The sequence below is a fragment of the Onychostruthus taczanowskii genome, unplaced genomic scaffold, assembly GCF_017590055.1.
Source record: "Onychostruthus taczanowskii isolate IOZ18803 unplaced genomic scaffold, ASM1759005v1 scaffold134, whole genome shotgun sequence".
In the NCBI taxonomy this organism is placed as follows: Eukaryota; Metazoa; Chordata; class Aves; order Passeriformes; family Passeridae; genus Onychostruthus; species Onychostruthus taczanowskii.
This window is the reverse complement of record NW_024498507.1, coordinates 437,321-451,236: the sequence shown is the minus strand read 5'-3', so window position 1 is coordinate 451,236 and position 13,916 is coordinate 437,321. Positions and strand designations below refer to the sequence as shown.

The window sequence follows — 13,916 nt, the reverse complement described above, 5'->3', positions numbered from 1 at the left end:
TAAGACGAGCATGTGCTAGTTTTTTTCCACTATGTCCTTATAGCTCCAGATGGAGTAGTACACCTTAACATACATTAAGCAGGAGGAAATAGATTAAGTAAGCTAGGAAGGCATATTTCTGCTGGTCTTTTATATTCAGGTTAAGGAAAATATTTGAAAATTGGCATGGAATCCATTTTTTAAATTACTAAGGAACATTAAATAATCTAGATGGCTTTAAAGATCAGAGCCCACTTTCTCTTCATGCTTTTCCAGTTCAGAAGTTGCTTCACTGATGTTAAACATAATCTGTATCCTTCACTTTGATAATGAGCAAAAGTGAAGACCACCCTCTCAAAGGAGATCTTACTTGGAGGAGCTGACTCTTATAGGTTAGGATTTCAAACTGTTGTTTCCAAAATGTTGTGACAGTGGTGAAGTGTGAGTGTGTGACATTATTCAGCAGCTGCTGAAGTGTGGTGAGATGAGCATGCTGTTGTAGGTTGCAATGTGCAACCTAGGTGTGTGATTCTGAATCCCTTTATTAGAATTATTCAGTAGTTTACAATGGAGAAATTAAGGTAAAGGTCTGACGACAACTGTTGTTTACTCTCTACTCATTGAAGGAGATGCAGAATGCTGTAGTATAATCAAGCAAATAGCTTTGCAGGCAGCTAAGGGCTTGGTTTAGAGGCAGCAGCCAGTATTTGTGAACTGATATATGTGGTCTGTCTGGTGCTATCCAGCCAGGTTCTGGCAGAGCAACAGTGCTGTGATGTGCAGTGGGAGCTTCCAAGCTCTTCACGTGACTTCAGGCAGCTGTGAGTCAGTATGTTTTAGTTTCGTGTAACAGTAAAAATGTTCCGTTGAAGAACAGGGTTGATATTCTTAAGGGCAAGCAGGCAAATTGCATTTCTCAGTGTTGCCCACTGCAAGTCAAAGCTTTTAGAGTATTAATGTTTGATGATAAGTAACATTAAGATAAAGTAGTTGTGAAGAAGGTAAAAATAGACTTCAGTTAGGGAGAGGTTTTATTTCAGATCTCCCTCTAAATTAAACAGAAGAGCAACTTCCCCTTATAGGGTACAGCTACATCATTCTACTCCTTCCTTTCTCACTGCTATGACATAGCTGCAAAGGCTTATCTTGAAACAGACTTGTTCAATGAATAAGGGTAAGAGGATGTGACCTGCTTATGGCAGATTATGTCTGTCCACTCTTTCTTCAAGGATTTCCAAGTACATAAACTTTGCTTTACTGTTGTGTTTTGTACTGCTTTTACAAGTGTATTGCAGAGCAGTTATTGAATTAATTGCACTTAGGCAAAAATTCTTCTGGGTCCCAGCCAGTATGGTTGTGGAAAAACAATGGTTTCTTTTGGTTCTTTCCTCTAGAAACTGGAATTATGAATCACTCATCTTAGAGAAACAAGTACCAGCTCAAAGTAAAGAATGCCCTGCTCTCCCCCACCTAGGGTTTCTTCTAAGGGATGCAATAAGAGAAGGAAGGAAGATACCACAAACTCATACTACTACTTCCCAAATATACTTTGTTTGGTCTATTTCCTGATGGACCGATACCAATATTTTCATAGAGATTGTGTGCTCATGCTAAGATTTGTGTTTGATGTAAATTGTGAAGCTTCATTGGCTTCAACAGAGCTGAACTATTTTATGCTGAAGCTTAACACAGGATCTAATACAATACAAATTTTTGTGCAACACTGTAACTTATGTCAGGTTCTGGAGTTTCTTGTAGGGAGTGGTTCGGTTAAATATTTATGTGATTAAAATTGAAATCTCAGATTTGGATTGGTGGTATGTGTGTTTAAGTAATGGATCTGCATTTTGGCAGTGTTTGTCAGGTTTGAGGTTTTGGTGTGGTTTTTTTTTTGTGTTTTTTTTTTTTTTTTTTTTTTTTTTTTGATGGCCTAATTCTTAGCTAGTGCAACTGGTTATTTTGTTTCTTTTCTTTAAATCTGAGTCTCTTCACACTTTGTGTTTCACTGTCCATTTTCCTCAATTCCTGCTTTTATGCAATTTTCCTATCTCTATTTGACCTTGGCAGGATTACTGTTGTTTGATAACTGAGGACAGGATGAGGAAGGTACCTTTGAAAACTCGTGCATAACTTTATTTTGTAGCATTATGATGTCCAAGTGGCAGAGAAGGTGGATGCTATTTAACTCAAAAATGAGTTCTTCAGGGCATGTTTAAAGGAAGTATGTTCATTGATTTGCAGGACGCTTAGATGAAGGAATTGATAGATATATGTATACTATTTCATCACTATTACTTGGCAAAATATGTAAACTTACCAACCCACCAAAAAACCCCAACCAAACAAAATAGATTCATATATATTGAGATATTAAATTACTCTGTCTTAAAAATTCAGAAAAGGAAGTATGAAAAACAAAGGACTCTTATCTTCTAATGGATACACTTTGTTAAGCTTATTCTGAAAAGTCTTGCAGAGCAGTCAACGTCATATGATGCTGTAGAAATGTGTTCCATCTAGCATCATGTATTCTTTTTACTGCCCTTCTTTTTCCCAAGGGACAATGGATGCCATTAGGGGAAACTTTTTACTTTTCCTGGTGCATGGTGAGAGCATAGCCCAAGTCAGCACTGCAGCTTTGGAGTAGATCCCAACCCAGCTCAACCCAACCCAACTCACGCTTCTGTTGATATTTAGAAACACAATAAATTTCTTTTGACAATGTAATCCATGCACCAGCTCAGGTGCATGGGTTACCTTTGGAAGAGCAGTATACCTTCTTACTAATTCACTGGAATTCCCTTTAAATAAATTTAAAAAATGCTTTGAATGGAGAAAAGTTTTCTTTTAACAAAGAAAGACTCATTCATTTCAGGAGAACCTGCATGTTTGGTTAGTTTGTGATGCATGTGAAAACATATGTCTCTTTAAGTTTTAATCTCTCTTTAAGTTTTTCTGGGACTGGGCTAATATTTTGAAACATGTGGATCCTTTAGCAAGGCATCCCTTAAATCAGGCATACTTTTCTGCCCATAATGTCAGAAAAATTGCAGTTTCCACTGATTTCTTCTTCCTGGACTGCGTGATTTCCACTGTGAAATTTTTTTCTTCCTGTAGAAGAAGTAATGATACATTTGCTGTGAGCATTTTAATTTCCAGTCTGTGGGATGTCACTTGGTAGTCATAGATCTCACATGGTCATAATACAAAGGACTGGCTTGCATGCCCACATCCTTTTAGGCAGTTATTAAGGATATGTGAGTGGACTCAGTTCTTTAGTCTGATACAGCAGTTTCTTGTCTCTTAATTTCTGCTTGTGTGTATAACATCAAGAAGTACAACCTCTGCTTTCACAATTTTCCCATTGCCACACCTTGTAAAAATAACTGAAATTACTTTGTATCAGGGAAAAATACGTGTAAAGAAGTGGTTAAGTTAACAACATGAGGGAAAAGACTAGGGAAGTATGATTGTATCTCATAAGTGGGGATAACTCCAGTACTACCTTTAAACTTGCCCCCTTTGTTGTTGTTAAATCCGTGGGGTAAGGACATGTGTGTTGGAGAATGGTGACATTGTAATGCAGCTTTATTTGGCCCTCAGGTTGACTTGCTTTCCTCATTTCTCCTGTGTAACAATGAGCTGCTCCCTTGTCCCACAAAGTACCATTTAAATGATGAGGAAGATTTTAAAGAGCACTTTTGCTTTGCAGTCGGTCTAATTAGGACTTAGAACTAATTACAGTAGGACAGCAATCATGATTGACTTCCATATATCAGTGTATGATTTCTGAACAGTCAGAAAGTCAAGGAAGGATCCACTTACATACTTCTTTTCGTTTTGCTTTTTCAACAGTTACATTGCAAATCAGCCAAATTTGGAAAGTATCAATGACAATGAGGTTGGATTTTATGTTGGACTTAAAAATCTGTGAGTATGAGATACATTTTATACAACTATTTTTTCTGTATTTCTTTTATAGAGGCATGTAGAGACCTTATCAAGGTGTATCCCTAACTTTGTGTGTTACTGAGGAAAGCTGTTAATCTTACAGCTCAGCCTTGTAGAGATTTCATCCAAACTCTTATTTTAATAGTTATTTTCATTACACTTTCCATCATATTTGAAATGAAACATTTTAACAGTTTTATTTATTTACCTAGGACTGTGGTGGATTCAGGCCTAAGATTTGTGTCCCGTCATGCATTTGTGAAAAATGTGAACCTACAATACATGTGAGTAAGAATAATGTCTGCATTCGAAGTCAAAACTGACCAACTCCTGTTAATTTATTTATTGTAAATTTATTTCTATCTCTTAATCTATTTCTATCTTATTTGCATCATATAAAAATATTTTAACAAGACAGACTTAGAATGGTCTTCTATTGTTAGTTGTCCTTAAATAAGACATATATGGTAAGGAACTGGCGGATCATAAAAACATACTGTGTGAAAAGACCATCCAGTTCATTATTCTGTCTCTAGAAGTATACTTTGGCTGTGTCTTTTGTGATAAGTAATGTAGCACAAAGAGTGCGTCTCTTGAGGGTATGATGTCCACAGTGTGCATCACACTCAGTGACATGGTTTTGACTAGCTCTAGTCTGATTTGATGAGCTGAGCATATTTTAGCAGCTGCAGTGCAGGAGATGCATGCATGGAACACATCTAATATTTTGATCAGTGCATGTGCCCAGAGACAGAGATATGACTATGACCTGAAGTCCTACAGGTGATTCACTTAGAAAGCTCACTTAAGATCAGAACTAATGCGCCCAGAGCAGAATATAGGAATGATGTTGCTTTCACACCCAAATGTAATTTGTAGTTCATGACCCATAGAAGCAGAATTTGTACCTGCACAGGTTTTTGACTGTGTTTTTCCTAGATTGCTTTAGATTTAGCAAAGGATGAACTGATCAAAGTTCTCTTTCTACAACTTTTGTGCCTTCTGTGTGGGAAAGATATAGAGTAGCTCACTTTGCTACTTACATGGAAAACTGTGGATCTACTCCAGAAAACACTGAGATCATGTGAGTGGCTTAGTTCCTCACAAGTACCCTGTTTTAGCTAAATATTCCGAGTGTGTGCTTTAGTCCATACATCTTCAGCAGAGGAACACTAACCTATATTAATATTTAACTGAACCCTTTGCTTTTATCCTAGTGAGATGGGGAAGACATAATGCCAAACCTTGGCTTTTTAAGATACTTCCTTGAAAAGGAAAGAACTGTTGAACAGAACACAGGGTTCTGTTTGATTTGATTGCTTTGCTCATGGATGGAATCACTTTCTGACCGGTGTTTTCTAAACAACAGTAATTAATTTGTATAAGGAAGTGGACATGAATGCCCGTGTCTGTCTAGACAGTAATTTCTATCCTTAATATGGAACAGTCACCAGAGGTGTGTGAACCAGATCTTGCAAGCCTGTTAAATTTATATCACTTCATATAGTCATTAATAAAGAGCTTTTACTATAATCAGTTGCTAATATAAAGGAACTATGTTCCAGAGTAAATTCAAGTGTTTGCCTGTGTAACAGTTGCTCAGTGAATTATGGCTGTAAACTATGAAACTGCATAAAGCCAAGTGCATGTGCACTGGCTGTGGAAATATGCAATAAGAACATGCTGTCTGAGGGGCATATTTGCAGAGAAAGATTTAGTGATTCTGCTGGGAAAGAAGTGGGTTTCTCTCTCTGTGCAATGAGGCAGAACAAAGCAAATTCAAGTCTGGGATCAAAAAGAATATTGTGTTACATTTTTACATCTTTTCCCCAATGCATTAGCTGCTCTGAGGGAATCTGTTGGAATACCGTATGTAGATTAAGACACTGAATCTACTCATCTTGAAAGATGCTACAGAGAAGAACAGTGGAGCCAGAAGAAGCTTGTAAAGCAAGTAATATAAGGAGGCTCAGAGCCTGAGCATGTTCAGTGCAATAAAGAGAAGATTGAAAAGGAACATACATCATTGCAATTGGTCAAAGAATAATGATCTGAAAACCAAGGAGGATTGATTTAGATTAGATATAAGGAAGAAAGTTTTTGCAGTAAGGGTGATGAAACACTGGCACAGGTTGCCCAGAGACATGGTGGATGCCTCAGCCCTGGAAGCATTCAGGGTTACATTGGACGAGGCTCTGAGCAAGCTGGTGTAGTTGAAGATGTTGGAGAGTTGGAACTACATCACCTTTAAAGGTCCCTTAAACTATTCTGTGATTCTATCCTTCTGTGCTTGTCTTATCTTTAAAAGAAGAATAGTTATGATGAGGAAAGGAATCAGTTCTCTCCATCACCATGAGTACAGTGTGAGAAATAAGGAGTTTAATTTGGAGAAAGATCAATAGAATTTTGGAAGGCCTTTCCAGCTGTCTGGGCAGGTAGACACCACAGAAAGTGTCATAACTGGTATGATCCTCCTGAGAGGTTTTTATGCCTGTTGCCTTAGGGAAATGGGTTTCATGCAGTCACAAAGTGTGTCTGTCTCCAGTGTCTGCTTTTGACCAAAACTTACACAGGTAAACAAGTTTTCAGAAAACTGACTGTTGAACAGAACAGAGAGACCCTATCAAAGTTACCACTTAAAGGAAAGGTATCACTGTACATATGTGAGCTGCTAGGCTTTACAGAATCCAGTTGGATAGGATGCCTTTAAAGTTTTTCAGCCATAGCAGGGGCTTCATTTGAGCATGCAAACTGGGAATACATATCTGCTGGTAAGCAGACTTTGGTAGAGCTGTAACTCATGAAGCTTCTTGTTAGAAACAAATTAGACTGACTTGACATCTGTTCAGTTGATATAGATGAGTTCTTGATGCAGAATACTTACATTATGAACCAGAAGATTATCCAGTCTTGCACTGTGTTTTCTTTTTGGTGGGGATTTAGTAATGTTGGCAGACACAGGATAAGCCCAGATAAGATGGAAAATATTAAGTGGCACCAGCTGCTCTAGATGCACAGTACAAAGCAGTAAGTATAGAGGTATTTTTTTACCGAGGCTGATCTGTTATCCCTGCAAAATGCATTTGTTTGTTTTCTTTGGCAAGTCATTATGCACACTAAAATGTTTCTGAAAGCCCCAGTGAATCATGGCTTGTTGTCGTCAGCAATAAAAATCCTGTTGACTGCCTATGAAGGAAGTATAGCTCCTGTTGTGGCTGGGACAGTGAAAACTATTAAGCGCAAACGGAATTTCATTTTGCAAGGGTAATGTACAGTGCAGGTCTTTGAGAAGTCTTAAATTTTATTTGGAGACAAATTTTTTACTATCCCATAAAGAAAATAAAAAGCATTTTTCTGAAGATGGAGATAACTTTATAAGCTTGAATTTTGCTGTGATACTGTTACAGTTTGCTTTTTTGTTCTATGAAAAATCTTTTGATGTAGTTAAGAAACTATATTATATAAAAGTAGCATTTATTTTATGAATCATATGAGAGTATCAGTTTAAAAGAAACTTATTAACACACATTTTCTCAAGCCCTTTTTTGTAATTTTCTTATTTTTTTGGGAAAGCTTAAGTATCTTTCTAAAATTATCTATCATGAGAAGATTTGAATAATAACATAAACAACAGGAAAACAAATGTCCTAATAGATGCTATTGAAGTGTAATTAATAGCCTTGCTCATCTAATTTTGATGTTTTCATGGGCCGTAGACTCAAGTTAGCCTACAGTTTCATTTTAGTAGTGCTGTAGTTTATACACTTATTTGCTGCTAGCAGTAATGGACCTGTGTAATACACGTGCACATTGCCAGTGCCTTTAAATATGAAAACATTTCACAGCAAGTGCCTTTTTACAAAATCTTTTAAGAATAGTTGTTGTTATGTGCCAGGCTGCATCTAAATGCATCACTAAATCATAGATTGCGAGTGTAGTGTATACGTACAGCTCCAGGTATTAAACTGTATTTGTAATTCTACACTGTTCAGGTTTGGGTAAGGCAGCCAAAGGAAACCATTTGAGATCAACTTCACAGCAGATTTCCCCTTGTTTGCACACACGGCTGGTTCCAGCCATAGGAGGAGCAGGGTGTTGCCTGTGGAGGGAGACTGAGTGTAGCAAAATGGCCACGTCTTCACCTCTTTCCCTCAGTTCTCCTTAGATCTGTTCCCTCCTTTCTTGCCTCCCCTTTTCAGAAGTACTACAGATGATAGAACTCTATAGATGAACTATAGAATTCTGTAGATAGAGCTATAGATGATATAATCTTTATGTGGGTTCTCAGTCTGGTTTTATTCTACTCATATTGCCACTGGTTTGCTTTTAGATGAATTAGGGCTATCAAGTTTAAAGTGAGCTTGATATTTTCATGTAAAATACAGGCATACTTTTGACTGAATCTGGGTCCTCTCCTTAAAGTTTAGATTTGGGGCTGGGCTCTGTACTCTTGACATTTTTTTCTATAATAAAATACCCTTTAGAACCTCAGATGTATTTTCTTTGGGCTGCTTGCTGTGGTTTTTTTGTGTGCAATTGAATTGGGAAATTAATTCATATTCTCTTTCCATGAATGTGGAAGTGGGATCATTACTTACTTCAAAATAAACCTGGCAGTGATTTTTTTTCACTTAACATGAATTAAGGAGACCACAGTAGGCATATCTGTAGTCAATAATAAGTGATCACTTTATAAAAAAAAATATAAAATTAAATTTACTGTCAAAGTATTGCTTAAGGTGTTACATTTACAGCAGTGGTCTGCAGGTAAAGCTCACTTTATATCTGGTTGCCTTTTGGGAAGAAAAGTAGGATTTATTTGATCTGCAGGTAAGAGAGGCATGCCTTGTCTGGCAATATCACAGGGGCCTCCATACATATCTCTCATCAGTATGGGAATAGGAGATCTTCCTGTGTGGTGAGTGAAGAGGTTCCCGTGGAGGGATGGGGTTTGATGTGGCTCCATGTTGGAGGCAAAAGCCCAAGTCAGTACGAGGATCCTGCCTCTTTTAGTCAAACTCCCAACACAAAGCATATGCATACTAGGAAAAAAATGCATAGTGACAGTTTTTGCTTAAACATAACTTCTGTTCTATATGCAAATTGCTCCTTAATGTTGATTTATATGATCAGGGTCCGTGAGTTCACCTGACTAATGAAATAGTAGCTCTTGTGTTTTGCTCTCACATGTAAGGACCAGTCAGTTTGTAAACTTCAGACTCTTCTTTGCCAGAAGGAATCAGTGATGAAATATAATCTCTTTGATTGTGCTCTAAACATTTTTAGAACATCCAACTTGTAATTTCTGTGAAAATTATCTTGTACTCAAAGATCAACCTCTGGAAGTCTGGAAATAAACACTGTGTTCTTTAGTCAGATAAAAAAAAAAAAAAAAAAAAGATACTTAATCCCAGGGTTTAGATGCAATGCAATGCTAAGTGTGGAGCCCCTATGGCACCTTTATTATATCACATAAAACTCATGGTATTTTGGTTCATAACACTGATTTGTGCTTTACTGCTGGCAGTTAAACAGTTTACTGCCCTCACTGTCTTTAATTCATAGACTGATAAGACTGTACAAAAACAGCATTATTTTGCTTTGGGGTGGAGAAAGCAGTTTTGTAAGCTATGAGGGGAGGAGTATTTCTGGTTCCTATCAACATTTCTTTGCTCTGCATAATGGGAGAAGACCTTTCACTTAATTACCACTGGAAACCGTAAATGCTTAATTGACATAAAAAAGCCCAATACAGGCATTTTACAGTTTTCCTTTTGATCTTCCATGTGGATGCATATTGCACATACAATTTGAAAAGAACAACTAAAAAGTTCTGATGTGGATGTGTGCTAGCATGTGAGGAGGGCTTATATGAGTACAGAGTTTGGTGCAGCATCAAAGAAAGGGATACACCCATTTCACATGAATAAATTGAGCATATAATTAACACCTGGACTCTGCAAAATACTTTTGAAACACAGTTAAATCTGCTGCTTTTCTGCAATTGCCAAAGTGCTAAAAGTGAAAATATTGATCCCTGTTGAGTTTGATTTTGAATGTACTTGATATCAGATGCTGAGTGGACTCAAACTCTTGAAACTCTTCAAACCATCAAGTAAGACTGAACATTGCCCTTTTACAACTGAAGTCAAAGGACTTTTAGAGCTGGCTCTAGTTCTTAATTGCTTTTTCAAGAGACACAAATTGTATTTTTAGTGTAAGAAGAAGCAATTCTAATTAATGCAATCTTTCTCTTTTGCCATAGCAATTTATCCAGAAACAAGCTCTCAAGTTTGTCCAAGAAGCCTTTTCGCCATCTGGGTTTGTCTGATCTGTAAGTTGTCATTTCTTAAAATATATGTTAATTTTTGGCTGGAATGGAAGAATAACACTTCAAAGTTTGCTCTCTTAAAGGCAGAGGAATTAGAAGTGCAGTTCTGGTCCAAAGAAAGAATCAATTCTGGACACTTAAATGCAGAGAAATTTTCATTCCAGGGCTTCAAGAAGGTTAAGTATCTATTTTAAAGCAATGTAGAGGTCAAAACAGCCTATTCCTTCAGCTTTAAGATATTTTATTGTGAGATTACTTCACACAAAACTACTGGTGTTTATTTAAGTATTTGAACTAGTTAAAATACAGTCTTTTGCACATATTCACATAAGATTGTCTCTCATATTCTTACAGTGGTGTGGCTGGCTATTTAAGAGTGTTTTTATTTTCTCAAATTCTTGAGTTTCACTGTGCTTTATGTAATTATTTAGCAATAAAAGCACTGATAATCATTTCTTTATTGATTTTTTTCAATACTAACATTTTTATTCTCTGTTACATCTGCCATATATTCTTATTGATACATGTTCCAAAGTTCTGGTCATCCTGTGCATCCTCTGCTAATATGCAGAGAGTCTGCAGGAGTTCTGGGAGATCTGGTGGCTGCAGAGGAGAGGGAGGTTGCTCTCCTGGATCTCAGAGCAGAGTCAGAATTTGTCCAAAATGCCAATCCAAGTATTAATTACCGGACACGTAATCCTAGTCCTCTTCTGGTGGACTTCAGCATGTGAGAAGTGAAATGAACAAAGCTCAGTGGCACAAAAAGAAGTTATGCCCCTTAGGTATACTTTGTTGATAATTAAATTGGTATAGTCTTTATGGCCCTGGGAACACTGCTCACTGGAATATTCTTTAATAACTTGAGCTGAGGTCTCTAATGAGGAGACTAGGTAGTTGCAAAGCTCTCCCATTGCTCCATGTGCTTTGTTGTTCTTTTGGTTGCACATGAAGAAGCAGGGCAAATGTAATGGGAATGAACCAGATATGGGAAGAATGGATAGTGTGAAGGTTAAAGAGAGTAGTATTTGTCATATGGAGGCAATGCATGATGATGTACAAGTTGAGAGAAAAAGGGGATGCAAAATTGAGGTAGAGTGTGGTGGGCTTGGGAGAGGGAGTGTAGGACTAGACAAAATGAAGTTATGCAAACAAATGTGATAAAGTGAGATAAACAGATGTGGGGGAAATGAGGGAAAGAAAGTGGAGGGATAAAAGCAGAGCCTGAAAGGAGGACAAGCAGTGATAAAATCAGTATAGCTGAACAATTCTGTTGATAAGTGTTTAATACATAGCTGCAAGATCAGAAACAGAAGAGAAAGAAGAGTGTTGGTAGGTGAATCTGAGATATGAATATTGCCATAAATAGCTTCTAAAGAGCTTCCCCTCAATCTGACAAACAACTATGTTTGTCCTGTCAGTACCTTTGCATATCAAAATGTAAAGGGATGAGAAGTTTAGAATAATGTGTAGTAGAGGTTAGTCACCAGGTATTACAGAGCAGGAGATGCCACTATGGAAGGTTTCTTCTAGAACAAATGAACTGCAGCCATAAAATTAGAGCAAACAACATAAAGACTAGGAATTTGCTTGCTGTAAGTCAGAATTTTTTTTCACACACTTGTCTGTAGAGGGTCATTATAAGTCCAGCATCCAGCCAATGATGTGCCTAACTCCTTAGATGGGTTTAACACAAAATAAAACACTAGAAGAAGACTGCTCAGCCATTGGTCAAGACAAATTTCTCTTTACCAGGAAGCCATAGTATGAAACAGAAGTAAATGTCACTGTTTTGAAAATGCATGAGATAGGCTTTGACCCAAAGTTATCATGTTCATACTATGTCTTGTGCAAACAATTTTTGTTCATGCTGTGTGTTAAAGTCCAGATGATGACTTCTGTGAATACAAATTGCTTTTTTAGACTCTTTTGAGGATCCATGCTGTTGTTTCTCCTCAAAGAACTTGAGATGGCTTTTAGAGGAACTGCTTTAATAAGACAATTTTTTTCATTATTTGCACACTTCATGTCTTCAGGAGGCATCTGTGAGCATAGATTCTGCAAAAAACTTGAACTTCTGTACATCAAAAATACGTGTAAAACTTTGTTAAGAATGACTGTTCTCTTGGCAATTAAATGCCTTAAATAGACATTGCTCACCCACTTTATTGGATCTCATATATGCCAGTAGAAGGAAAAATAATGCTGGTCACTCTTTATGTAGATATGTTTCTGTTCATATTTAACATGCATGTAATTGCATTACACTGTTGTGTAGTTTTGTTAAATTTTAAAACTGCAATTTGTTAAGTTTGCTAAGCTGTGGTTTAAATTCCATGCAGGGTACTGTATTAGTTTCTATTTCAGGGCTATTTTTTCATTTAGTATTTCTTCATGACATTGCCTAAGGTTTTACTGTGAGGTTTTTCTAGAGTGTTGTAGCAGATTAATTTTAAAGATTAGGCAAAATCCTTTTTTGTGATTAAAGTTGGTAGAGTGTGTCTATAATCCAAGACTGACTTTATAAAGAATTTACCACTCCACAGCAGTAAACCATTTCTGAGGCAACTGAGTGGTAGCTCAGGTGTAGGAGAGATGAATTCTAATAACCTACTGATTTATTAAATAAAATGGATCTTCTTGAGCAGCCATTCTCCACGGGCTCCTGACTTACACTGATGAATTTGAAATAGTAGCCAAATCCTTTGTGTGGTCTCTCTTGCCTGTGATGTTCTGGGCCCTCAGTGGATGCAGTGCTTAATTCCCTACGTGGAAACTGCTATCAACTTGGCAGTTTACTCTGCACTGAGCTTACCAAGAATGCATGTGTTATGTCTCTTAACTAAAGGGTTCATCCTACCTTCCTTAACCTTCCTAATGAACTTGCATTTTTGCCCAGCTGAATGCTTGAAGCCCCCCTGCCCTTCATTTTTTTCCCCGTATGTGTGGCACCTTCTAAATAAATTGGTGTTTAACCTTCTATATAAATTGGTGTTTTTTCCTGTAGGATATTGGTGGATAATCCATTCAAGTGTTCCTGTGAAATCATGTGGATCAAGAAATTTCAAGAGACCAAGTTTTACACAGAAACTCAGGACTTATATTGCATAGATGACAACAATAAGAAGACAGCCTTGCTGGATATGAAGGTCCCGAACTGCGGTAATATTCTTTTAACATAAAACTACTGCTAAATTATTGTAAGCCAGGGAGAAACAAACATGCTTTTCTATAAAGTACTTCTCAGGATGTGAACAATGGAAAGGTTGGTGGTCTTTCTGTGGTCTTTTGCCCCACATGAAGTGGTTCTTGGAACTTCATAGAATCACAGAATATCCTGAATTGGAAGGGATCCATGAGGATCATGGAGACCAACTCCTGGCTCTGCATGGGACACCCCAAGAGTAACACCGTGTACACAAGAGCATTGTCTGGATGATTTTTGAAGTCAGACAGTATTGGTGCTGGGACCACTTCCATGGGGAGCCTGTTCCAATGCCCAACCCCACTCCTGATATCCAACCTAAACTCCCCTGACTTATCTTCAGACCATTTCCTTGAGTCCTGTCATTGGTTACAAGTGGGAAGAGATCAGTGCCTGCCCCTCCTCTTCCCCTCATGAGGAAGTTGAAGACCCCAGTGAGGTCTTCCATTAGTC

At 37.5% G+C, this 13,916-nt stretch overlaps 1 protein-coding gene across 7 annotated transcripts in view; it reads left to right on the top strand.

Moving 5' to 3' along the window:
• NTRK2 (neurotrophic receptor tyrosine kinase 2) overlaps positions 1-13,916 on the top strand; it is a 191,977-nt gene that overhangs the window by 15,412 nt on the left and 162,649 nt on the right. For all 7 annotated transcript variants that reach the window (XM_041397035.1, XM_041397036.1, XM_041397033.1 and 4 more), the window contains exons 2-5: positions 3,835-3,909; positions 4,143-4,214; positions 10,196-10,264; positions 13,266-13,420. In XM_041397035.1, the coding sequence (XP_041252969.1) occupies positions 3,835-3,909; positions 4,143-4,214; positions 10,196-10,264; positions 13,266-13,420 (371 nt within the window). The remainder of the gene's footprint in view (positions 1-3,834; positions 3,910-4,142; positions 4,215-10,195; positions 10,265-13,265; positions 13,421-13,916) is intronic.